Source organism: Delphinus delphis, chromosome 1, assembly GCF_949987515.2.
Source record: "Delphinus delphis chromosome 1, mDelDel1.2, whole genome shotgun sequence".
Classification (NCBI taxonomy): Eukaryota; Metazoa; Chordata; class Mammalia; order Artiodactyla; family Delphinidae; genus Delphinus; species Delphinus delphis.
In genome coordinates this window covers 5,677,280-5,703,069 of record NC_082683.1, presented here as the reverse complement: position 1 = coordinate 5,703,069, position 25,790 = coordinate 5,677,280, and the positions used below count along the sequence as shown (strand labels likewise).

The 25,790-nt window shown below is 40.4% G+C and overlaps 1 protein-coding gene across 3 annotated transcripts in view; it reads right to left on the bottom strand.

Moving 5' to 3' along the window:
• The window catches only part of PER3 (period circadian regulator 3), a 64,198-nt gene that overhangs the window by 25,072 nt on the left and 13,336 nt on the right, over positions 1-25,790 (bottom strand). For all 3 annotated transcript variants that reach the window (XM_060013544.2, XM_060013551.2, XM_060013559.1), the window contains 8 exons: positions 23,995-24,101; positions 23,347-23,503; positions 19,090-19,195; positions 18,025-18,153; positions 17,464-17,590; positions 7,617-7,749; positions 6,728-6,852; positions 6,317-6,484 (listed from right to left, as the gene is read on the bottom strand). In XM_060013544.2, coding sequence (XP_059869527.1) covers positions 6,317-6,484; positions 6,728-6,852; positions 7,617-7,749; positions 17,464-17,590; positions 18,025-18,153; positions 19,090-19,195; positions 23,347-23,503; positions 23,995-24,101 — 1,052 coding nt within the window. The remainder of the gene's footprint in view (positions 1-6,316; positions 6,485-6,727; positions 6,853-7,616; positions 7,750-17,463; positions 17,591-18,024; positions 18,154-19,089; positions 19,196-23,346; positions 23,504-23,994; positions 24,102-25,790) is intronic.

The following is a 25,790-nucleotide window of genomic DNA, read 5'->3' as shown; positions in this document are numbered from 1 at the left end:
GAAACATCACTAGAGACCCTACTATCACTAGACATCAAAAGAATAATAAGGGAACATTATAAACAACTTTTTCCAATAAACTTGACAACTTAGACAAAATCGACCAGTTCTTTGGGACATACACACTAACAAAGATCACTCAACAAGAGGTAGAAAACCTGAATAGCCCCATATCTACTTAAAAAATTGAATTTGTAGTTAAAAACTTCTCCACCAAGAAAACTTCAAGCCCAGATGGCTTTACTGGTGAGTTTGAGCAAACATTTAAGGAAGAAAAAATACCAATTCTACATAAAGTCTTCTAGAAAACTGAAGAGAACAAAACACTTCCCAGCTCATGCTATGAGGCCAGGAGTATCCTGATACCAAAACCAAAGTCATTAAAACAAAAGCAAACAAAATGACAGACCAATCGCTCTCATAAACATAGATCTCGAAATTCTTATGAAAATTTTAGCAAAATGAATCCAATATATAAAAAAGGAAATACATCATGACCAAGTGGGGTTTAACCCAGGAATGCAAAGATATTTTAACATTTAAAATTGAAGAAGACACAAATACATTGAAGGATATTTCGTGCACATGGATTGGAAGAATCAATATTGTTAAAATGTCCATGCTACCCAAAGTAATATACAAATTCAAGGCAATCTCTATCAAAATTCCAATAGCATTTTTCAGAGAAATAGAACAAACAGTCGAAAAATTTGTATGGAAACATCAAAGACCCTGAATAGCCAAAGCAATCTTGAGAAAGAAGAACAAAACTTTTGCCCAGCAAAGGAAATGATCAACAAAATGAAAAGGCAACCAACTGAATGGGAGAAAATATTTGCAAATCATATACTTGGTAAGTGGCTAATATCCAAAATATATAAAGAGCTCATACAATTCAACAGCCAAAAAAACAAAAAAATAAGCAATCTGATTTAAAAATGGGCAGAAAACCTAAAAAGACATTTCTCCAAAAAAGACATACATATGGCCAAAAAGCACATGAAAAGATGCTCAACGTCACTGATTACTAGAGAAATGAAAATCAGAACTACAATGAGATGTCACCTCACACTGGTGAGAATGGCCATCATCAAAAGGTCTACAAATAATAAATGCTGGAGACGGTGTGGAGAAAAGGGAACCCTCCTACACTGTTGGTGGGAATGTAAATTGATACAGCCACTATGGAGAACAGTATGGAGGTTCTTTAAAAACTAGAGTTGCCATACGATCCTGCAATCCCACTCCTGGGCATATATCCAGAAAAGACAAAAACTGCAAAAAGATACATGCACAGCAGTGTTCACAGCAGCAGTATTCACAATAGCCAAGACATGGAAGCAACCTAAATGTCCATCAACAGAGGAATGGATAAAGAAGATGTGGTATATATACACAATGGAATATTACTCAGTCATAGAAAAGAATGAAATAATGCCATTTGCAGCAACATGGATGGACCTAGAGATGATCATACTAACTGAAGTAAGTCAGACAGAGAAAGACAAATATCTTATGATGTCCCTTACATGTGGACTCTAAAAAAATGATAAAATGAACTTATTTACAAAACAGAAACAGACTCACAGACTTAGAACACAAGCTTATGGTTACCAAATCGGAAAGGTGGGGGAGGAGGAGGGATAAATTAGGAGGTTGGGATTAACATATACAAACTACTATACATAAAATAGATAATCAACAAGGACCTATGTATGGCACAGGGAACTCTACTCAATACTCTGTAATAACTTATATGGAAAAAGAATCTGAAAAAGAATACATATATGCATGTGTACAATTAAATCACTTTGCTGTAGTATACCTAAAACTAACACAACATTGTAAATCAACTATACTCCAATATAAAATTAAAAAACTAAAAAAAATAAGATAAAAGAAGATTGGTCAAAAGCCAAAATAATAATAATAATGTGTTTGTAAGGATGTGGAGAAAAGGGAACCCTTGGGCACTGCTGGTGGGAATGTAAACTGGTGCAGTCACTTTATAAAACCGTACGGAGGTTCCTCAAAAAACTAAAACTAGAACTATCATATGAACCAGCAAGTTCACTACTGGGTATTTATCTGAAGAAAACAAAAACACTAATTTGAAAAGATAAACGCACCTCCACGTTCACTGGAGCACTATTTACAACAGCCAACACATGGAAACCACCGAAATATCCATCAATGGATGTACAGAGAACCTCCGGTCTACACACACACGCACACGCACACACACATACAGGAATATTATCCAGCTATAAAAAAGGATGAAATCTTGCCATTTAAATAACACAGATGGACCTTGATGGCATTATGCTAAGTAAAATAAGTCAGACAGCGAAAGACAAATATCATGTGATCTCTCTTATATATGGAATCTAAAAATAAATTATTTAAAAAAGTCAAGCTCACAGATACAGAGAACAGATTGGTGGTTGCCAGAGGCGGGGGGGTGGGTGAAATGGGTGAATGGTTTTTCTTTTCAGTTTAAGTAAACTGAATGAAATAAAAATAGTTAATTCATCATATTAACAAACTGAAAAAGAAACTAAAAAAGAAAAATCTTATGATCATCTCAACAGATAAGATTTGACAAAATCCAACATCCATTTCTGATAAAAAAAATTCTGAGGATATTAGGAATAGAAGGGAACGTCCTCAATTTGATAAAGTACATTTATGAAAAACCTAGGACTAACATAATTAATGTTTTTTCTCCAAGATCAGGAAAAACGTAAGAATAGTTGCTCTTGCAACTTTTATTCAATATTTATTAGAGGTTCTAGCCAGTTCAAGAAGGCAAAAAACAAACAAATAAAAGATTAAAAAGAAGATTGGAAAAAAAGTAAAACTGACTTTCATAGACATGATCATACATGTAGAAAATCCTATGGAATCGACAAAAAGTTTCTAGAACTAATAAGTGAGTTTAGCAAGCCTGTAAATTAAAAGATTAATATACAAAAATCAATTATATTTCTATATACTAGCAACAAACAATTGGAAACTGACATTAACAATAATCCTATTTATAATATAAAATACTTGAGGTTAAAACTGACCAAAGATATGCAAGATCTGTACACTGAAAACTGTAAGATATTACTGTGAGGAATTTAAGAATACCTAAATAAATGAATAGATATACCAGGTTCATGGATTAGAGGACTCTACATTTTTGAGATATCAATTCTCCCCAAGTTGATATATAGATTCAATATATCAATTCAAATCCCTGCAGGGCTTTTTTTTTTAATTAAAAAAAATTTTATTTACTTAATTTATTTATTTTTGGCTGCGTTGGGTCTTCGTTGCTGCGTGTGGGCTTTCTCTAGTTGTGGTGAGCGGAAGCTACTCTTCGTTTTGGTGTGCGGGCTTCTCATTGTTGTGGCTTCTCTTGTTGCAGAGCACAGACTCTAGGCACGCAGGCTTCAGTAGCTGTGGCTCGTGGGCTCAGTAGTTGTGGCTCGTGGGCTCTAGAGCGTAGGCTCAGTAGCTATGGCACTCGGGCTTAGCTGCTCCATGGTATGTGGGATCTTCCCGGACCAGGGATTGAACCCGTGTCCCCTGTGTTGGCAGGCGGATTCTTAACCACTGCACCACGAGGGAAGCCCCGCTGCAGGACTTTTTGAATTAGAATATTCAAAGCAATCTTGAAAATGAACAAAGTTGGAGGATTTACACTACCTGATTTCAAGACTTACTATAAAACTATAGGAATCAAAACTGTGTGGTACTTGGCATAAAGGGTTTATCAATTTTTGTTCATCTTCAGAGAAGCAACTTTGAGCTTTAATTTTCTGTACTGTCTGTTTTTTACTCTGTTGATTTCTGCTTGTATCTCTATTACTTCCCTCCTTCTACCTGGGTTTATTGTGTTTTTGGTTTTGGCTTGTTTTATTTTTGGCTAGCTTCTTAAAGTGGAACTTTAGATCCCTGATTTGAGACTTTTCTTCTCCAAGATTAGCATTTCAAGTTATTAATCTCTTTATAAATATCTTACTTTTACTGATTTGTAATTGAATTAACTCTAGCCAAAGAGTGTAGTTTGTAAAACATCAATTATTTCAAATTTGAGACTTGTATTACATCTCAACCTATTTTATATCTCAGTGAACATATCATGTGCACTTGAAAAGAATACGTATAATGCAGTTATTGTGTGTTGTGTTCTCTAGATATCAATTAGGTCAAGTGGCTGACTGCACTGTTCAGATCATCTATTTCGTTAAGATGTTTTAACATTTGCACAAAAGGGGTGTTAAGTTCTTCAACTATGATTATGGAAAGACTTTCTCTGACTCACTCAATTTTTGCTTCATATCTTTAAAGGTGTGTTATGAGTGAAAACACTTCCATGTTTGTTATTTATTAGATGAACTGGCTGCTTTGTCACAATGAAACGTCTCTGGTGAGACTCCCTCCTGAAGTCTATTATTAAAACAGGCACTCAGCCTTTTTAGGCGTGTTGTTTGGATTGTGCATCTTCCCCATCCAATTGTTCTCAACCCATTTGTGAATTTATATTTAAATTGTACTCTGCAGACAGCACATACTTGGGTCTTGATTTATTTTTATCTGTTCTGACAATTTCTGCCATTTTATGTAATTATAGACTTGTTGGATTTAGAGCTATTATTTTATTGGTTTGATAGGTTCCCTGGTTTTATTGTTGTTGTTGTTGCCCTAATCGTCCTTTCCTATCCTTCTTTTGGATTATTTGTTTTTTAAATTTACATTTTAGTTTATCTCTTGGCTTTTTAGCTAATTTTTATATCTCATACTCCATCAACCCTGATATAGATTTTAAAATATCTGTAATGGCAATGGTTTCTGGAGACTAATTGTCAGTGTTTGATTCTCTACTCTGCCACTCGTTTGCTGTGTGACTTTGGGCAAGTTGTTACTTAACCTGTTTGTGCCTTAATTGCTCCATATATAAAACAGAAGTAATAACTTGCAGAGAAATGCATTTGGGGTCATGGTCCTCAGACCCAACTCATTATTAGCATAAGGTATAAACTCCAGGAGTACGGGCTTTCCAGAAAGCAAAAGACAGATGCAGTTCAAGAACATCTGGACTCTGATTCTGCTTTCTCTCCTTAGAATAAAGATGAGCACCCGTAGATGCTGAGACTGGTTTAAGGTCAGGAGAAATGATTATCAGTAAATATCCCTTATTCTTTAAATGAAAGCACGTAGATTGTAGTATAGATTCTTTCAAAACAGTCATACAAAACCAGAGTATACAAAGTATAGTGGCACAGTCAAAAAAAGAGCTTTCCATGTTGGGTGAGGCCCTACCTTGCATGGACTGTGTCGCTAACAGCTACACGCCCATACAGGAATCCAAAGCATTTAAGAATAGGTACACTATAAACACGCATCTGCTCCTCTCCTGAGGGACTAGCTCAACTCCAAAACAACTCTACCCGTGGCTAATTAGAAATAATAGAAATAACAGAATAAGATATACAGAAATCATCTAATAGTATAATATAATATCAATAATATAATAAAAAAACAAACAGAAATAATCTAGTCTCACAACAGCTGTCGATCTGGTCTTTTCCCACCAATCCACAATCCACCTAGTAACATAACGTTCTCCACCTCAAAGGGTGGTTGTGAGGATTAAATGAATTAATTTATATGAAGAACTAGGGGAAGGGAATGGTACACAGTCACAGCTCAGCATATGGTAACTTATATACCAAAGACCAGCAAAGGTGTTAGACATAATCCGAAAACCTGATTGAACACGTTTGTCACCATTTCCTCATCCACCAAACCCTCATGAATAATGCAAAAGTGAAAAAGGATAGGAGACAGTAAAAAGGAATAAAAAGAAGGCATCAGAATAGCTCACCAAATCATTATGTTAAAGGAAGAGCATTTCAAACATCCTGTCCTCACTGTTACCAAACAAAATTTGAATGTATATATGACCCATCTAGTCACAACTACAGTCCAAGTTTGAATTGGACACTTTCTTTCAAGGTCAGCAACAAAGTGACCCAAGGCAGTCCCATCAACAATTGAGGGCTTATTATTATGTATCAGGTACTATTCTAGGTGCCTTAAGTGTGTAAAGAGTTGACAGGCAAAGGACATAACTAAGAAATACAGTCCTAAGTATGTAACCAACATAAACATGATGATTTTTCCAAAAATACTGTAACTGAATTAAAGAAAAAAGTATTTATAATTTAGATGTCATTGCTAAGTAAATGGCATTAATGACTTGTTTTCTCACGACGGTGTATTTAACGTTGAGTGTATTTTAAAATAGAAGGTACCATGGTACCTGACTCCAGTGGTGGCATGTGAACAACGGTGCTGCTGCAGCTGCACTGCCTCCCGTCCAGGCTCAGAGCCTCCTTGGTCAGGGCCTGTGGCGCTCCTCCTTCAGCATCTGTGGACCGTCCATTAGCTGGCATTTCTGATGTAGGTACGGCTGGGATCTGAGAAACAGCTGGTGATGTAAGAGCAACTGACAGTGAAAAGAAAAATTCCCAACTGGAAATTCAATATTAAAGACCCAAACAGTTTACACCCACTTATAAGTGACAAGTTAAAACCTACTGGCCATAAAGAGGCAATGTGGATTCTTTGTGATTACAACGAAATAATTAAAGTCAAAAGATTAGAGAGAAAACAGAGAGGGGTGGCTTTGCAATAACTCTCTTGATCTAACTATGAAAGGCATTCCTGTCACCTTGCAGTGCTTGGACATCATCTGCTCTGTGGCTTTGTCCGTCTTCTTCCGAGGACGAGGAAGTCGTATTTGTACAGGAGATACACTTTCTCTTCAAAGCTGGAATGTCGTAGCTCTTCAGGTACCTGCAACAAGGTAATTCGGTTGCGTATTCCTACCTGCTCCCACTTTGCCATCCTCCACCTTTCTGCTTTTCTCACGCCACCTCTGTTTGGGGTATTTCACATTCTTTTTTTTTTTTGGCTGCGCTGCGCGCCATGTGGGATCTTAGTTTCCCGAACAGGGATCGAACCCTGTGCCCCTGCAGTGGGAGCGCATAGAGTCTTTACCCCTGGACCACCAGGGAAGTCCCTCACTTTCTTCCTGGGTGAAGGCTTCCCTGACCATCCTGGCCTACATCACGGGGTTGTTAAATTTCCCTGACTATGGTCTTGAACTGATCGTCAAATCTTAATTTTTATGAGTGTAGGTCTTGTCTTCTGAACTATATTCAAAGAAGGGATGCATCTTCTAATTTTTTGCATCCCCCCAAATGTTCAATTTATTATGAGTTGTTAGTAGTAGATATCCATTGATTTATAGTGAAAAATAAACAGCTGATAGAGGGGCTTCCCTGGTGGCGCAGTGGTTGAGAGTCCGCCTGCCGATGCAGGGGACACGGGTTCGTGCCCCGGTCCGGGAAGATCCCACATGCCGCGGAGCGGCTGGGCCCGTGAGCCATGGCCGCTGAGCCTGCGCGTCCGGAGCCTGTGCTCCGCAACGGGAGAGGCCACAACGGTGAGAGGCCCGCATATCGCAAAAAAAAAAAAAAAAAATGATATAAAGGCCCCATAGTGACAACATACGCTTCTGGAAAAACTAACATGTTATCAAAACTTGTGTCTCATACCTGACAACGCTATCAATACAGTTTATCTGCTGATAGGATGGGCTATGCTGACACCTTCTCAAATCCTCACAAGACTCGGGGTACATGCTATTATTTTTTAATGTCTGGAAGGAAGAAAAGGTCTTCTGCTCATCTGAAAGAGAATGAAAGGATGCACAATTTAAAATATCACATGCTTGAGAATATGTATTTATTCAGCAAAATTAAATAGTACTTTGGGATATACATGATACTTTAGGACATATACAGTAAATATTATGTAGTTATTAAAAATGAGCTCAGATTTAAAGGCACTGATATAGAAAGATATCACCTAGAACAATTACATGAATAATTTCATATGTATCTTTTAAAAATAGGAGTAAAACAACTGCTTCAGGCAAAGATTACCAAGGAATAAAACCAAAGGTGAAAGGTTGACGGGGACCTTCACAATGTTACTACCTGTACAACTGACTGATCTTGGCATCACTAAGGGGCATGACAGACATAGTGCATTGCTTATGTGTTGCAACGGAGAGTACACAGCACTGCTTGTGTTGAACTGGTGTCCAACAGAACGTTCTACAATGACAGAATTGTCCTTTATCTGTGCTGTCCAACCTGGTAGCCACTAACACCAGACCCAGCGACTAGCATTTGAAGTGTGGCTACAGCAACTGAGGAACTAAATTTCACATTTTATTTATTTGTAATTAATTTGAATTTAAATTGCAAAATGCGGTTAGTGGCTACCATACCAGATAGCAGAGGTATAGAGAGAGGAAAAAAGACCTCAGTCTGGAGTGCTGAAGAACTGGAACTTTCAGTAGAGAATAAGCCAGAAGGAGACTTATCCAGGAAGAGACAGATCCTGCAAGGTCTGGTGTCATGGAAACCAAGAGGGGAAACTATTTCAAGGAAGAAGAGTAAAGAATTATGCAAATGCTGTTGAGAGACTAAGAAATATTAGCTACTGTTGATACTATTAATAAAGGTTAGTTTAGCTGCTTGGAAGAGGCTTCTCTATTTTCAGAGGGAATTATGGAAAACTGCTTCACTTTCACTCATTAATTTTACTTTTTTTTTTTTTTCTTTGCGGTACGCGGGCCTCTCACTGTTGTGGCCTCTCCCATTGCGGAGCACAGGCTCCGGACGCGCAGGCCCAGCGGCCATGGCTCACGGGCCCAGCCGCTCCGCAGCATGTGGGATCTTCAGACACCGGGGCACGAACCCGTGTCCCCTGCATCGGCAGGCGGACTCTCAACCACTGCGCCACTAGGGAAGCCCTAATTTTACTTTTAATTTTTTAATAATTTTCAACTTGAAGGTTTCAAAGGGTTACAAAAATGGTAGAGAGTTCCCATATACCATTCACCCAGCTTCCACTAATGTCACACCTCACATAACCATAGGAAAATGAATGATACTAGGAAATTAACAGCGGCATACTGAGCTACCGTCCATTTGGATTTCACCTGTTTTCCCACTAAGTGTCACTTTTCTGGTCCAGAAGTCCAACCAGGGTGTCACAAGTGAATTTAGTTGTCAAATGCCTCCTTAGTCTTTCCTTGTCTTTCATGATCCTGACACTTTTGAAGAGTACGGGGCAGGAATTTTTTAGAAATGTCCCTCCATTTGCGTTTCTCTGGTGTTTTCTTATGATTAGGTTGAGGTCATGCATCTTGGGGAAAATTGCCACAGAAGTGCAGTTCATGATGGTGATGTTTTATTATTGACACATTAACCTTGATCATTGGTTAAGGTGATGCCTGCCAGGTTTCTCTTATGTAAAGTTACTATTTTACAACGTAATAAAAGATGTAAGCAATAAATGTTCTGGAGGAATACTTTGAAGCCATGCAAATATCCTGTTTCTTTTATACTTTCACCTATTGTTTGCACAACACTGTGAACATACTTAATGCCACCAAACTGTACATTTAAAAATAGGAAATTACATACCTAAAACGACAACTTTAAAGAACCTTTCATCTAATTTTAGCACTCACTGGAGGATATGCCCTGCAACAGTTACTACTGTGGAATTCTTTCTTCATTCTCTAAGTCTTATTGAAATACAATTGACATACAGTAGTAAGTTTAAGGCGTGCAGCATAATGGCTACGGCGGCATTCTAATAGCAATTTCCTGTTTTTTTTATTCCTACATTAATCAAACTTTTTCTATGAGGAAGAGTTTCCCTTCTCCCCTTTCCCTTTTATTTATTCATCCAATCATTTATCAGCAGGGACTCCTGGATACTCATTTGCTGTGTTATAATCCAATACTATCATTATTTATTTTGTTGCTCAAATTGTTCCAGGTTTGGTCATTACGTGCTCTTTCAAGTTGTCTCCTGTGTCCCTCGGACATGCCATTTTCTCCCTTTTTTCTTGAGCACTTCCTTACTTCCTTACTTCTCTGGTTTCTTTTACGGGAAAAACACATAGGAACTAAGACCTGGGTGCTGGGTGTGCTCATTGGTAAATGTGTCCCTCCTTGTAGGTCCCCTCAATGGACAAAACAAATATATATCTGTATGTATATCAACTCTTGTCTGTCCATCCATCCATCCATCAAGCAAAAAGGCATGAGTTCATGCTGATACCCTTAACTCCAATCCAGCCCCAGAGCTCACGCTAGCATTCCCTCTGCTCATTTGCTCTCTCCAGTAGCGAGGAATCTCATTATCTGCAATGTGTTTGCCTACTTGCTCAGTTCTACTGTGCACGTAAAGTAGCTTCAGAATCGCTAGCCTGCACTACGGTGAGAAGTCAGTTTCCTGAACACTGTGTTTGTGTACATTTATGTTTTGGATTTAGTGCTGGGGTGTCCAGCGAAGACACCGATTTGCAAAGTTATTCAGCAACTTTCTTTCCCACCTGCTTCAGGATGTTTATGCCATTAGTTTGTAACTTGGTGAGGGTCACTTGTCACAGCCTATGCCTCATCTTGGGTTCCCTCTACATTCTGGGGTGGGGTGAGGCACAACAGATCTATGAGTTTTAACAAATGCACAGCCAGTTGTGATTCCACCACCAGAGCAACGAAAAGGACGTTCCTCTCACTCAAACAGTTCCCTCCAGCTGCCTCTTTGCAGTCAACACATCCCGCAACCTTAGCAAATACTGATCTGTTTTCCGGACCTACTGTGTTCCAGAAGTAATGCCTTCCCAGAACAGAACCACACAACATGCAACCTTTTAGCTCTGGCTTCTTTAACTTAGCAAAATGCATTTAAGATTCATCTGCATTGCTGCATGAATCAAGTTCATTTTTTTTTTTTTTGCGGTATGCGGGCCTCTCACTGTTGTGGCCTCTCCCGTTGCGGAGCACAGGCTCCGGACGCACAGGCTCAACGGCCATGGCTCATGGGCCCAGCCGCTCCGCGGCATGTGGGATCTTCCCGGACCAGAGCACGAACCCGTGTCCCCTGCATCGGCAGGCGGACTCTCAACCACTGAGCCACCAGGGAAGCCCAAGTTCATTTTTCTTTATTGCTGAGTAGTATTCCATTGGGTGGATGTATCACAGTTTATCTACTCACCTGCTGAATGACATGGAAGTTGTTTCCAATTTTGGGTGAGTGTGAATAAAGTGTCATAAACATTTTCAGACAGGATTTTGTGTGAACTTGCTTCTTTTTTTCACTTGGGTAAATAACTAAGATTGGAATTGCTGAGTAATATGGTAAGATTATAAGATATTTAACTTTATAATAAACTGCTGCATTTTCCAAAGCGGCTGCACAATTTTACATTACCCTCAGCAACGTGACAGCTCCAGTTACTCTGCATTCTTGCCAGAACTTAGTATTGTCAGTTTTCGTTCTTTTAATTTTAGCCATTTTAACGGGTGTGTGATGTGTTTTTAACTTCCTAATGACCAATGAGATTGAGTGTTGTTTCATATGCTATTTGCCATCTATACCTTCACTGGAAAAGTGTTTAGATCTCTTGACCATTTTAAAATTGGGATGTTTAACTTCTTATTGTTAAATTTTGAGAGTTCTTCATGTATTCTGGATACAGCTCTTTATATATAATTTGCAAATATTTTGTCTTTTCATTGTCTTACCAATGTCTTACCAACGTCTTTCAAAGAAACAGTTTTAATTTCAATAAAGTCTAATTTATCAATTTCTTTCTTTTATGGATCATGCTTTTGATGTCATATCTAAAACCTCTTTCCAAACCCAATATTACAAAGATTTTCTCCTATGTTTTCTTCTAGAAATTTATATTTTAAAAATTGAAGTATAATCGACAGGCAACATTCTATCAGCCTCAAGTGTACAACATAATGTGTCAACATTTGTGTACACTGCAAAATGATCACAATGGTCTAGTTACCATTTGTCACCATATAAAGTTAAAGAATGTTTTTCCTGTGATAAGAGCAACTTTCAAATCTGCAGTACAATATCACTGACTATAGCCCCCAAGCTGCACGTTACATCCCTATGATTTATTTGTTTTATAGATGGAAATTTGTACCTTCTGACCCCCTTCACCCATTTTGCCCACCTCCCAACCCCCTTCCCCTCTGGCAACCACCGATTTCTCCTCTGTATCTAGGAGCTCTGGTTTGTAGTTTTAGATTCCACATACAAGTGAAATCATATGCTACTTGTCCTTCTCTGACTTATTTCATGTAGCATAATACTCCTGAGGTCCCTCCGTGTTGCCACAAGGAAGATGTCATTCTCTTTCTGTAGCCAAATAGTATTCTATTCTCTCTCTATACCAGTTCCTTTATCCAATCACCCACGGATGCACACTTAGGTTGTTTCCATATCTTGGTTATTGTTAATAATTCCGCAGTGAACATAGTGGCGCACATATTTTTTCAAATTAGTGTGTTCATTTTCTTCAGATAAATACTCATAAATGGGACTGCTGGATCATATGGTAGTTCTATTTTTAATTTTTTGAGGAAGCCCCATACTGTTTTCCATAGAGGCTGCACCAATTTACATCCCCATCAACAGTGTAAATGGGCTCCCTTTCCTCCTCGTTCTCACCAACACTTGCTATTTCTTGCCCTTTTGACGACGGCCATTCTGACAGGTGTGAGCTGGTATCTCGTCGCGGTTTTGATTTGCTGCAGTCCCCGGCTATCACTGTGGATTTGTTTATTTCTCCTTGAAGTTTTTATCAGTTTTTGCTTCGTGTATTTTGAAGCTCTGATGTTAGATGCCTAAACAGGATTGTTTTATATTCTCAGAGAATCACCCCCCTTGTCTTTATGCAATATCTCTCTGAAGCCCTTGTTCTAAAGTCTACGTGTCTGACCTTAATATAGCTTTCCCGTTTTCCTTTGATTGCTGTTAGCATGGTATACCTTTTCTAACCTTTTACTTTTAACCTATGTTTTTAATTTTCATAATGGGTTTTTGTAGATAATAGGTAGCTGCATCTTGTTTTTTCATCCAATTTCACAATTTCCAAGTCTTTTCACTGATATACTGAGATCATTCACATTTAATGTGATTGATGTAGCTGGATTAAAATGTACCTCTTGCTGTTTTCCATTTGTTCCATCTGGGTTTTTTGTTTCTTTTTTCCTCCTTTTCTACCTCATTTTGGGTTAAGTGTTTTAAATTACATTTTAACACCTCTACTGACATTATTTACACTTCTTTAAAAACTTTTACTAATAATTGTCCTAAAGTTTACAATATACATCTTTAAGGACTCAGTTTCTATCTCCAAATAGCATACTCCAAATACTATAATATGGGACGAATTTACACAGTATATTCCTAGTACCTCACTCCCATCCTTTGCAGTATTTTTACACATGTTATACGTGCAGAATACTATTGTTGCTTCAGTTAGTTATGTTTTACGGTAATTAAAAATAAGTAAAAAATAAAATTTATTTTATCTTCATTTATTCCACTTCCAGTGCTCTTCATTTCTTTGTGCAGATCCAAGTGTTATGTCTGACATCATGTTCCTTCTACCTTTACAAATTCCTTTAGGATTCTTATAGAACAGATCTGCTGGCAATACATTCCCATAGTTTTTGTCTGAGAAAAATCTTTATACCTCCTTCATTTCTGAAAGATACTTCCCACTGCGCGTACCATTCTACGCTGACGGTTTCTTTCCTTTGAAGATGTTACTCTATTGTGTTCTAACGTTCACAGTCTCTGAAGAAATGTCTCCTGTAATTCTTATTCTTATCTTTGTTTTTCTGTAATCTATCATTTTCCTCTGGTTGCCTTCAAGATATTCTCTTTGGTTTTATTTTAGTTTGAATATGATATGCCCAAGTGTGTGGTGTTTTTCTTTCTTTTTTTTTTTTTTTTTTTTGTATTTACGCTACTTGATGTTCTTTGAATCTGGAAAATCAGCCATCATTTCGAGTGTTTTTCCCGGGATTCCAATTACTCATATGTTGGATCATTTAATCTTGTCCCCAAATTCTTAAAAGGCTCTATCTTGTATGTTCCTTTCTCTTTGTGTTTCAGCTGTGTAATTTCTATTTATCTATCTTCAACTTTACTGATTCTTTTCTTGGTTGAGTGCCCACCAAAGGTATATATTCATCTCCAGCATTTCTAACATTTCCATCTGATCCTTTCTTTCGTGTTCCATCTCGATGCTGTGATTACTTCGGCGGTTTCTGCATGTTACCTACTTTGTCCAGTAGAGCCTTTAATGTATTTATTATTCAGAGTGATTTCCAACATCAGCGTCCTACCCGACTCTTGTTCTTGTTCGGATGACTGCTTTGTCTCTTAGGAGGTTTTCTTCCTTGCTTTGCATATGCTTCATAATTTGCTGAAAAGTGAACATGTATAAGACAGTAGGGACTGAGCATGCCTCTCCTTCCACTAGGTTTGTGTTCCGGTTAATCTAATTAAACTTTAGGCCAGGTCTGAGGTCTGTTGTTGCTATGGTTTCACTCACTGTATGACAGCTTTCAGATCCCTCTAGTGACACTCTGTGCTTCAGGTGGAGGCTGGTTTCCTGAGAGCTCTTTTTTCCAACATCTGCTCCACTTCCAGGCTTTGGTCTTCCCTGCACTGTGCCTCAGAGAAGGTCTGTCTCTTGTAGGTGACTTGAATCAGTCAGTCACAGGATCCAGCACTTACCTCACTTCTCCTTGCAAGTATGTGCCTCTCCTCAGATTTCAGGCCTGCTGGCTGCCCTGTAACCTCAGCACTCTGACGGGTTCAAGAAAGAACACGAACTTGCTGCCCGTCTGGCTTTTTACCTCGTAAGTTTGGAATGATGCTCTTTCCAGCTCTCCCTGAGCAGAAACCAAAGCACTCTCACTCTGAGTTAGTTCAGTGTATGAATCATCTTCTTTCACTTGGGCTTTGCATCACCATCACAGTAGAACGTTCAGTTTTCCTCAATTTCCCCAATTACTTCTCTGGCAGCTGGCATCGGTCTGTATGGCTGAGGAAGGAACTTTACATCTCTTTGTTGTTCCTTGCCTTTCCGTAATAAGTTTAAAAGTTTCCCTTCTTTTTTTTAAAAAAAATTTATTTATTTTATTTATTTTTGGCTGCATTGGGTCTTCGTTGCTGCACGTGGGCTTTCTCTAGTTGCGGCGAGCGGGGGCTACTCTTCGTTGTGGTGCACGGGCTTCTCATTGCGGTGGCCTCTCTTGCTGTGGAGCATGAGCTCCAGGTGCATGGGCTTCAGTAGCTGCGGCACGCAGGCTCAGTAGTTGTGGTTCATGGACTCTAGAGTGCAGGCTCAGTAGTTGTATCTCACAGGCTTAGTTGCTCCGTGGCATGTGGGATCCTCCCGGACCAGAGATCGAACCTGTGTCCCCTGCACTGGCAGGCGGACTCTTAACCACTGCACCACCAGGGAAACCCAAAAGTTTCCCTTCTTATTCTATTCTAAAGCATAACCTGCCTTTATAAGAAAGGTAAACATACATACTTAAAACCTTATGTTCTTGTGTGCTCCAGCACCCTGTATATAATAAAATATATATACAATGACCATTTAGTATTTTCCTTTTCATTGGTGTATATCTCTACTCAATTTCTAACATTCGAATTACAACGTTTTCTATCTTTAAGTCACCTTCTTGTTTCTCTTCAGTAAAGAGTAATAAAGATTTTTTTACTAGCTCTTTAAACTTGTAGGTCTTAAGCTGTTAATAAAAACAAGACGCCCAAATAACATGAGTTCTCCAAAGTTATTCCAAATGGCATAACTTCCCCCCAAAGTGGCACCCTATGTGTGTTAGTCAAATATAGCACACAGCCAGGTAGTAAGAAAATTGCAGTTTCTAAAATAGCAGCCTAAGCACACAGGGTTAGACATAGCTTAGGTTTTACAAAATGTTGAATGACTGGATATGGATGATGCTTAAATATATAGCCTTCAAAACAACAGCACTGACGGTATTACTAGACCAATGCAACGACAGGTGAAAAGAAACGGAACAAAGCAGGAGGTTAGAAAGGATTTCTACCCTGAGAAGAAATTCCAGAGGTCAGGATGTAAGATTGTGGCACTAACATGAGGTCGTAGGCCAAGGCAGCAGCAAGTAGCACTGACTGGATCAGACAATGAAGAAAACATCTAGAAAGTTTAGATTAAATATCCTCAAAGGGGCTTCCCTGGTAGCGCAGGGGTTGAGAGTCCGCCTGACGATGCAGGGGACACGGGTTCATGCCCCAGTCTGGGAGGATCCCACATGCCGCAGAGCGGCTGGGCCCGTGAGCCATGGCTGCTGCGCCTGTGCGTCCAGAGCCTGTGCTCCGCAACGGGAGAGGCCACAACAGTGAGAGGCCTGCATACCGCAAAAAAAAAAAAAAAATCTCCTCCAAGAATTTTCTCTGGCAGGATATGGAATAATGATACACAACAAGAAAGATATTTAAGATAAATTCTTTTGTGGGGGATATCTGATGGTTTCACGGGACCAAAGAAGGTTGTCATTTCTACCTTGTGCCCTTACGTCTACAGCAAAAGAAACAAACAGAACTTGAAACCTCCTGCCAAGATGAATAAGAACCCAAAAAACTAAAGGACGGGACTTGCTGTATCTGGAGGGTGTCCTACGGGCTCCCAGTGATATCACCTGTAGGAGCAGCAGTTTGATATTTTTCTTGTGGCAATCATATCAAGTCCTGGAAAGTACAGCTACTATCATTATTATTGACTTAAGAGAAGAATTTTCACCCTACTGTGTAGAACACCCACATTTGACAGTGGTAGGGACCATCAAGGACATTTAGGTGGCCAAAATCTATAACGACTTCCCAAATTATATTGATATTAACATTCAAGGAGAAAAATTAAGAAAAAGTTACCTAAGTTAAGAAGTTAGCATAATTTGATCTCTATATTATAAAACTTTATATATACAGAACTATATAATTCTGTATATAGAAGCACGCAGGTTAGCTTCTCACAGTAACGTCAACTATCACGACTGATCCAATTCCTCTGGGGTGCTCCCTACCTCATATTTGAGAAAAGTAAACATGTAATCAAGAAAAAGGCCAAGTTTTTCATTCAATTTAGGTCAAAAACATTCTTCATTTGTTTGAAATGAAAGGGAAGGATTATCATTTTAATATACTTATTATCTGAAATGTATTCTAAAATTCCCTCTTTTGGTTTACAGATAGCTCATATGGAGGGAATCTATGAATTGGGTGGAGTTAGCAGAAAAGTCAATTCTTTAGTAGAAGTATACTGTGAATACATTCTAATACCATTTAGCTTTCGGGACAGTATTTGCTGCTGCCATTGTTATTATTAGTAGTAGTACTGTTACTTTTGTTATCTGGGCACGTAAGCCTGAACAGCAGCAGCCCAGAGTCGTGGCTTCGTGAGGGCCGCTCTGGGAGGGGGGCGGGGCGACCCTGCTGACTCACCACCACGCTGTCCCGGGTCGGTCTCCATCACTTGCTTCTTTGGTGATTTGGCCCTTGACTCGATGTACAGCCGCTGGCCTAGATTCTTGATTTTGTTTACACTGGCATAGACCTGCTGCAAAGTCAACTTAGGGAAAAGAATGATAACCAATGTTTCAAAGATTACAAAAATGTGCATTAAAAGATACATAAACGAAATACATTTAACTTTTGGTTCTCTGTAGATAGAATGACTGAAAGCACAGTAATAGCATTAATTCAGTCTCCCGTTGCACCACAGCACACGAGGAGCAGTGAAGCTTTACAGCAATCTGTCCACAACATGCTAATTTTTAGGAAGCACACAACTGACCCAAATATCACCTTCTAAAGGTGATATTTTCTTTTTAGAGACATTTTCCCAAACCGGAATGGATCAGAATGTCTATTACCCGATGAGATCTTCCAGACGAGAACTAAGAAGCCACATGTGTCGAGGTACAGAACCAGCACCGACACGTTACGGTTAACGACACAGGAAGAAAACGACACGTGCTCAGAAGCACACGTGTGCTCGCTCACCGGTGCCTTCTGCACCTCCTCCATGCAGTGCTCGCTGGACTCACTGGAGGATGCGATGCTGAGGTGATGTTCCTGAGACCCGCTGCTCCCCAGGCTCCCATAGCCACTGGATGCGCTCCCGTGAACGGGCTGCAAGAGAGAGGGGCCCGTCGCAGCCCCGGGTGATGTGGCCATCAGAGGAGAGACACAGCATTACCTACCTCTGAGCTTATCTACAGTCATCACAAAATTAAGATTAAAATTTCTGAAATCCTAAATGAGGTGTGTGAAGGATGATGCTGACATGAAAGACATTCCTCTCTCATCTTGGTAATTCTCAAGGGCAGAACCTACTTTTCTAGTCTAGGTGGGTATTTCTAGAACAAACGTTTTAAAAGCCACAGTAAATAAATTTAACAAAACATGAAAATAAACTCTAACTCTTTATGCTGAGTTTGGAATAGACAGAACATATTAAATATATACTGTACTTTTCCCTAAGAACCTCAGAGATACTTTATGAATATTGAGACTGTATGAAAGACATTTTGAACACTACTGGGTAACAGTTTTAGTGATACCATCAGTAAATGCTTGACAAGTTTACTGACTGACTCTCTAGTAGAAAGCATTTTGGTATTTGTTTTCAACAAGCAGTTTTTCCTACTTTGGCTCATAATGACTAGAGATACAGAGACCTGCCACCCCTCTCCCCACCTTTAAAACTGTAATTATTAAAAAAAAAATAGTGAAGCCGAAACACTGGCAGCGTCTGGAATACAAGAATGATTCTTTCATTTAGAAATAACTTCTCTATCTTATTGCTTCCTATGACTCTGTTTGTCGTCTTAAATTGGATTCTTACAAAAAGTCCTGTGTATTTAACACAGAAAAAAGGAAAACAAGATTAATGAAATTTAATTTGAAAACAAAAAGAGGAAGACAAACATTTCTGGAATGTAGAGGGTAAGGATTTCTCTCTCCTCACGGTTTATTTCTGTGAAGTGACTTTACTAAGACTGAATGTTAAAATTAAAGACAATTATGGGAATATTATGTTTGTTTTTTTAAAATCTCTCACTTTACCTGTAAGAGAAGTCTGTGAATTTGTTCTTGTAATTCTGTTATGTCTTTGTCATTACTGTTCATCTTTTTTATTCCGGTGGCAAAAACATTCTCATTTAGTGGACTCCTACAAAATGCCAAGTGAAAGACTGAGTCAGACAATTTCAAGTTCATTTACAACAAAGGCTAAAGTGATTCTTAATAGAAAATTCAAACAATAAACCTATGCTTTTACAAAGCAGCTCTTCAAGTCCAAATATAGAAAATATGAAGCTCAAACTCTATTCCTAGAGGTAGAGAGAATCCTAGGAAACAAATGAGGTATTAACCCTCTTCTTTAGTTTCTCTGCAGCTGTAATCATTCTACTGTATCTGTATAAATTTAAAATCAGTGGTAGGTATACCCCTAGCTACTAAAATACCTTTAACAGCTACTGGTCTCAGAATTTAACATGAACTGAGTAACCTACTGGCTATGAGAAATTTTAGGACCTTTAGTTTGGCAAACACACTGAATGCTTCATGTACTTAGTCACTCAAGCTACCTAGTAAAGATGGTTCTGCAGCCCACCCGCGTGGGGAACATGTGGTTGCCACAAAATCTTCAGTCTTATTTATACCCCAATTCCAGAGCATCTGAAATCTACCACCGGAATACAGCGAGAGGCAGACACGTCAGCAGAAAGAGCAGCAAAGACAAGCGACTGACATTCACTTAGGCCCCTCTATGTGACAGGAAGTGCTGTTTTATAACACACATCAAGAATAAGTGACATTTTCTACACCCTTACGACGTGCCGGGCGCTGTGCCAGCCGCTCCACCAGGCACCCCCTCCTCGCTTCCCTGAGCCACACCCCGGCTCAGGTCCCCCGCTGTCGGGTCTGCCAGGTGCTCCCGGGGCCCAGAGTCCCGGCTCCAGGCCGCACGCTCTCGGCCACCACACCGTCCGGCCTCTCGGCACCTCGGTCGCACTAGTGTGCTAATACCGGACGTGCCGCGGGCCAGACACGTCACCTCCTGAGTCCTCGCGACCCTGGGAGGTAGGTCAAGAAACTTGCCAAGTTGCCGTGGCCAGGCGGCCGGGGCGCGTCTGAAGCCACACGCCCGACCCCCGAGCCGGCTCTCCCTCCTTTTCCTGTTACGAGTCCTGCACGCTGCCTCTCACACCTCAGACACGCGGCAACACTTCCCCAAAGACAGAAACTCCTAGCAGGAACGGCGGGACGCCAGCGGGGTCACTGGAAGCGTCAGGAAGAGGCCGCGTCCCGGCACAGGCCCCCCGCCCCCGCCCCCGCCCAGACCCTGGGAGGCGCCAGGCCCTGTCCCGGGGCACCGGCTCTGCGATGCGGGACGCGGAGGGCCAGCTGCACCTGGACGACAGCCTGACACTGGCACGTCTCAGGTCTCGGGTGCCCCTCCTGTCCTCCGCCCCCTGCCCCCTGCCCCCGCCCTCCCCCACCCGCCGCCGCCGCCGCCGCCGCCGCCGCCGGGCGCCAGGCGCCTCCCGCGCTCCGTTAGCTCCTCTGGCGCCTCCCACGGCCCGGCATGTAAAGGCGTGGCCGCGTCAAAGAAGGGTCCCTGGGGGCTAAAGTGCATCCCCGTGTGCTGTGAGCCTGAAGGTCTTCCAGAGGCGTCTGGGCTGCTGTTCAAGTGCAATGCTGAGTGGAAACAGAACGTTCTGCTTTGTGCTATGAGATGTGGATGTACCCAGGGGTGACCCTTCCGACAAAACCAAGTTGGGCTTTTAATCACCAATTACAGAACTCAAAGGATTCGCCGCCTTCATCAAATGGTGTCAAGCTCGGCATGAAGTGTTGGCTGCGGCGGTGGCGGCGGCGGCGGACGTCAGGAAACGGGTCTAGGAGTAAAGAAGGAAATCTGGTGTCCGTCTCCACTTTGCAACCTCCTGCCTCAGTGATCGCCGGGAAAGTGACTCTGTTTCACAGAATGCGGGTTTGTTTGTTTGTTTTGTAAAATCAGAGGTAACTGCAACTAGCCTCCCTTCCCACAGAGCCGCTGGGAAGGACCTGGAGAGAGCTGGACACTCCCACAGCCCCCTCCCTACTTCAACTGTCACACTTTCCAAAACTGCTCAGCGCATCACAGTGCCATTGCTGTTTTCCGTTCTCCCATACGCGGTGGGCGGCAAAGGGAACATCTGTTCTGTTTATAACCTCAGCCTCAGCCTAGCACAACGCCTGACTCAGCAGGTGGCCATAAACACTTACTGAAGGAATAAATGCATTAAAATAATTTTATAAGCGTAATAGATAATTACTGTTCGACGAGAGAAATTAATACCTACTCGCCTCTCAACTCTTTCCCTCACATAATCCTGGATCTTGAGATGCAATTATTGGTGTAATTTTAAAAAACACTGAAAATATTGGGAGTACCAATATGTCGGTTTATTCCATATATTTTTAATCAAAGAACTGAAAGGATGGCTTGGAGAATGAATCTAGGATGCACCTCTAGCACTGACAGGGAGGTACTCAGACTGGTCAACAGACACCCAGATGGACGTCTCGTCAGAGGAACTGTACTTGCTTCGGGGTTTCTATATTCATCCTAAGCAACCATCTGATTTTTAAAAAATATTTATTTATTTGGCCGTGCCGGGTCTTAATTGTGGCACGCGGGACCTTTTTTGAGTTGCGGCATGTGGGATCTAGTTCCCGGACCAGGGATCGAACCTGGGCCCCCTGCATTAGGAGGGCGGAGTGTAAGCCACTGGACCACCAGGGAAGTCCCCAACCATCTGATTTTATTTTCATTTCCCAAGAGGTCTCCCTACTGGGAAAAAAAAAATCCTTTCTGAGCAGCACGAATAGCACTTCCTTGGCAGTCATGTTCGTTACCTCAATTATCCAGTTAGTTTTCTACCACAAATCAGCCTCATGAGTCAGGGAGGCAAGGAGCCCGATTCTTCCATTAAAGCGGCAGACCTGCTCTGCTGAGAGGCCAAACCGTGGAGCACAACAAGGTCAGAGCAACCTGAGGCCTATCTCACAGTGGCCAAAACATCACTCTATCACGATATAACACGTGATAAAATACTCTTACTGGGAGATGTACTGTTCTGTGCACAGAAGTTTTATTCTTCTGTGTACGAAGTTGTATAACAAAATACAAAAGACAGAGTTGCTCCATTTCAGCATGACACTGAAGAGTTAAGTATAATTTCCACTCTTAAAAGAAATAGACATCAAAAGGAAACTTATGGGATGGGCCAGTTAAGAAACCTATAGGTCAACTTTAAATGGACCACAAAGTCCAGGGACTACAGGAGTATCTCAGATTACAGGAACCGTGGTCCCGGTTGCCCTGGATCCATTTTGCAAGGCTGTTGTATGGACAGGTTACAACAATCAAGCGGGCTTGGGTCAGCCATGCTGGCAGCAGAATAAATATGAAAGAATTTAAATATTAAAAATAAAGATTTAGGGACTTCACTGGTGGTCCAGTGGTTAAAGACTTTGCCTTCCAAGGCAGGGGGTGCAGGTTCAACCCCTGGTGGGGGAGCTTAGATCCCACATGCCTCGAGGCCAAAAAAAACAAAACATAAAACAGAAGCAATACTGTAACAAATTCAATGAAGACTTTAAAAATGGTCCACATAAAAAAAAAAAAAAGATTTAATAAAATTGACACAAATAAGTGGAATTTGACAGCAGAAGGCCGATATAAAAAATTTACATGCTCACTGAAGAGAACCTTAAAATTCAGAAAAGGAAAAAAAACAAAACTTCACCCAAAATCCCACTATCCACACATAACCAAAATGTATTTTCTTTTCTTCTAACCTTCTTTTTCCTATTTCATAGTGTTTGTGTTTTAAACATAATTATAATCATACTGTATAAAAACTTCTGTATGCTGCTTTTTACATCATCGAATATATCAATTTCCCATACTCTCTGTAAAAATTTTTATTGACCAATATAACAACATGTCAAGCAGATATTTCAGAACCTACTTAATGATAGACATTTAAGCTATTACAATTAAAAAATGCTGCGAAATCTGTCTTTTCTTTATAAGGCTTTCTGTATTTCGGCTTCTTTAGAATATTCCAATAAGGGAATCGTTAGGCCAAGGAGGTAGAAATCTTATAAAGCCCTTGATACTTATTGCCAAACTGTCTTCCAGAAGCACTGAAAAAAATCTGTCCTTCGTTTAGTTCACGTGTTAGTTGATTCAAAGGGGAATCAATGGGCCAAAGAACATTATTTGGAAAAAGATTTTTTAGAAAATACACAAACTGATTGACTTACGTTCGCACTTTATGCCGACCGATGATGAAAGAAACCTTCCGGCTCCATGGGTTCACAAAGCTGGACCAACTGGAATCCAATACAATGTAATCCCCGTTTTGAGAACAAAATCTAATGGGTGAATGTTCAAAGGGAAGATGGCCTGCATACTTCAAGACTATATAAAATAATAAGACAAAATTAGAATTTATTTAACACGGATATTGATTACAAACGTCTTTTTTTAAGGCATTTATTTGTAAGTGTTTTAGAATGTCAAAATAGAAAAAAAAAATTGTTTCAGCAGTTCCAATACATTGCTTACCTGGTTAAAGGTTAAGCTCTAACGATTAGAGCTTGTGAGACCCTCTAGTGAGAAATGAAATGACAAACTTAAAAAGATCAATGAGGGCTTCCCTGGTGGCGTGGTGGTTGAGAGTCTGCCTGCCGACGCAGGGGACGCAGGTTCGTGCCCCCGTCCGGGAGGATCCCACATGCCGCGGAGTGGCTGGGCCTGTGAGCCATGGCCGCTGAGCCTGCGCGTCTGGAGCCTGTGCTCCGCAACGGGAGAGGCCACAGCAGTGAGAGGCCCGCGTATCGCAAAAAAAAAAAAAAAAAAAAAAGATCAATGAAAAAGAAATGTCCTCCTATAAAGAAGTAGGTCCTTACCTTTTTGGTGTATGGCGACCATTAGAGAACGATCTTCCGGGTGCAGGTATGTCAGGATGGATGTTCCAATCAGATCCTGAGGTAGGTAACCCAGCAAAGGCACTGCTCTGAGCACAGACACAGCACAGGCAGCATGTCACACGCACCAAGTAACTCATACCTTATATACTTTCAACAGTACTTTTCAGCTAAACTCTAAATATGACAAAGGGTATGCAAAAGATGTTCATTACAGCATTTATAAATGCTACAAACAACCCAAGTGCCTATATTGTGGGGAAATAGATACACAATCTAAGAAGTGTTGGTCATCTGACATATTGCATCAAAATCACCTGTGAAACTTCTATAAAACAGATTTGCAGGCTCACCACAAGCTTACTAAATCAGAATTTCTGTGGTAAGACTAGGAGTCTATATTGTTAACAAGTTCCTCAGAGGTCTCTGATGCCCTCCATTTCGCTGCCTTTTAAAAAGTCTACAAAGATCACATTATAATATAGAAAAATGCTTATGATGTTAAATGAATAAAGCAGGCTACAAATTTATACAGAATAATTAAAATTATACAAAAACAATGTCTCCCAAAAGGTGATATCAAATAGACAACCAGTCACAAAGCCATTTGTAGGATAAAGGTTCATGGGAAAATTCTGATGTACAGACACTCAAGATGACTTAGACAAAACTGACTCCAGAAACATTTTCTATGTGTACAAATTCACAAATACTTTCTATTGCAATAAACTTAAGCTGTTTTCAGAATAACTTCAGCTAAAATTTTCTTACTTTCTACAGATTATATTATACAAAGTATCTCACTAATTACTGTTTAGTTTCAGGGTAACTAAACGGTAATAAATAGGTAATAAACCCATTTCCAGATGTTAAAAAAATTTTTTAAAGCTTTTTTTTTGGCCACATCACTCGGCTTGTGGGATCTTAGTTCCCCGACCAGGGATTGAACCTGCGCCCTCGGCAGTGAAAGCATGGCATCCTAACCACTGGACCGCCAGGGAATTCCCTGTATGTTAAGATTTTTTAAAAACCAAAATTAAGGGCTTCCCTGGTGGCGCAGTGGTTGAGAGTCCGCCTGCCGATGCAGGGGACACGGGTTCGTGCCCCAGTCCGGGAAGATCCCACATGCCGCGGAGCGGCTGGGCCCGTGAGCCATGGCCGCTGCGCCTGCGCGTCCGGAGCCTGTGCTCCGCAACGGGAGAGGCCACAACAGTGAGAGGCCCGCGTACTGCAAAAAAAAAAAACCAAAACAAAAAAACAAACCAAAATTGATAACTATCATAACTGTGCCAGGTGTTTTGACATTTTTGCTTATGCTTATCTGTGGTACGGTACATTGGTTCTCAGATTTTCAGATTTCACAAATAAGTAAAATTTTTAAGTAAATGCGGGTGGAAATGGAGGGTACGAAAGGGGATAACAATGTTTTGTTTTTCCAAATAAAGGCATCAAAAAAACAACAATAAGCAACAACTATTATGTACTGTCACTAACTCTTTAAATAAGAAAGACTATTTTAATAACCAAAAAAAAACAGGAAGGACGCTAAGTTCAAAATAAGTAACAGTTCTTCACACACAAAAAAAATCTGCCTTATTTTTCTTTCTCTTCTCCCCCACTTCAGACTAATAAAAATTCATTATAAACTGTTTGGGAAGCACCTGACTAGTGGAAATAACACTGGAATAGGACTTGGAGGCCAGAGTCGTGGTCTCATTTGGACCACAGTCATCTAATACCATGTGGCCCACGTTCATTGTCCTCTTGTGCAAACTGGA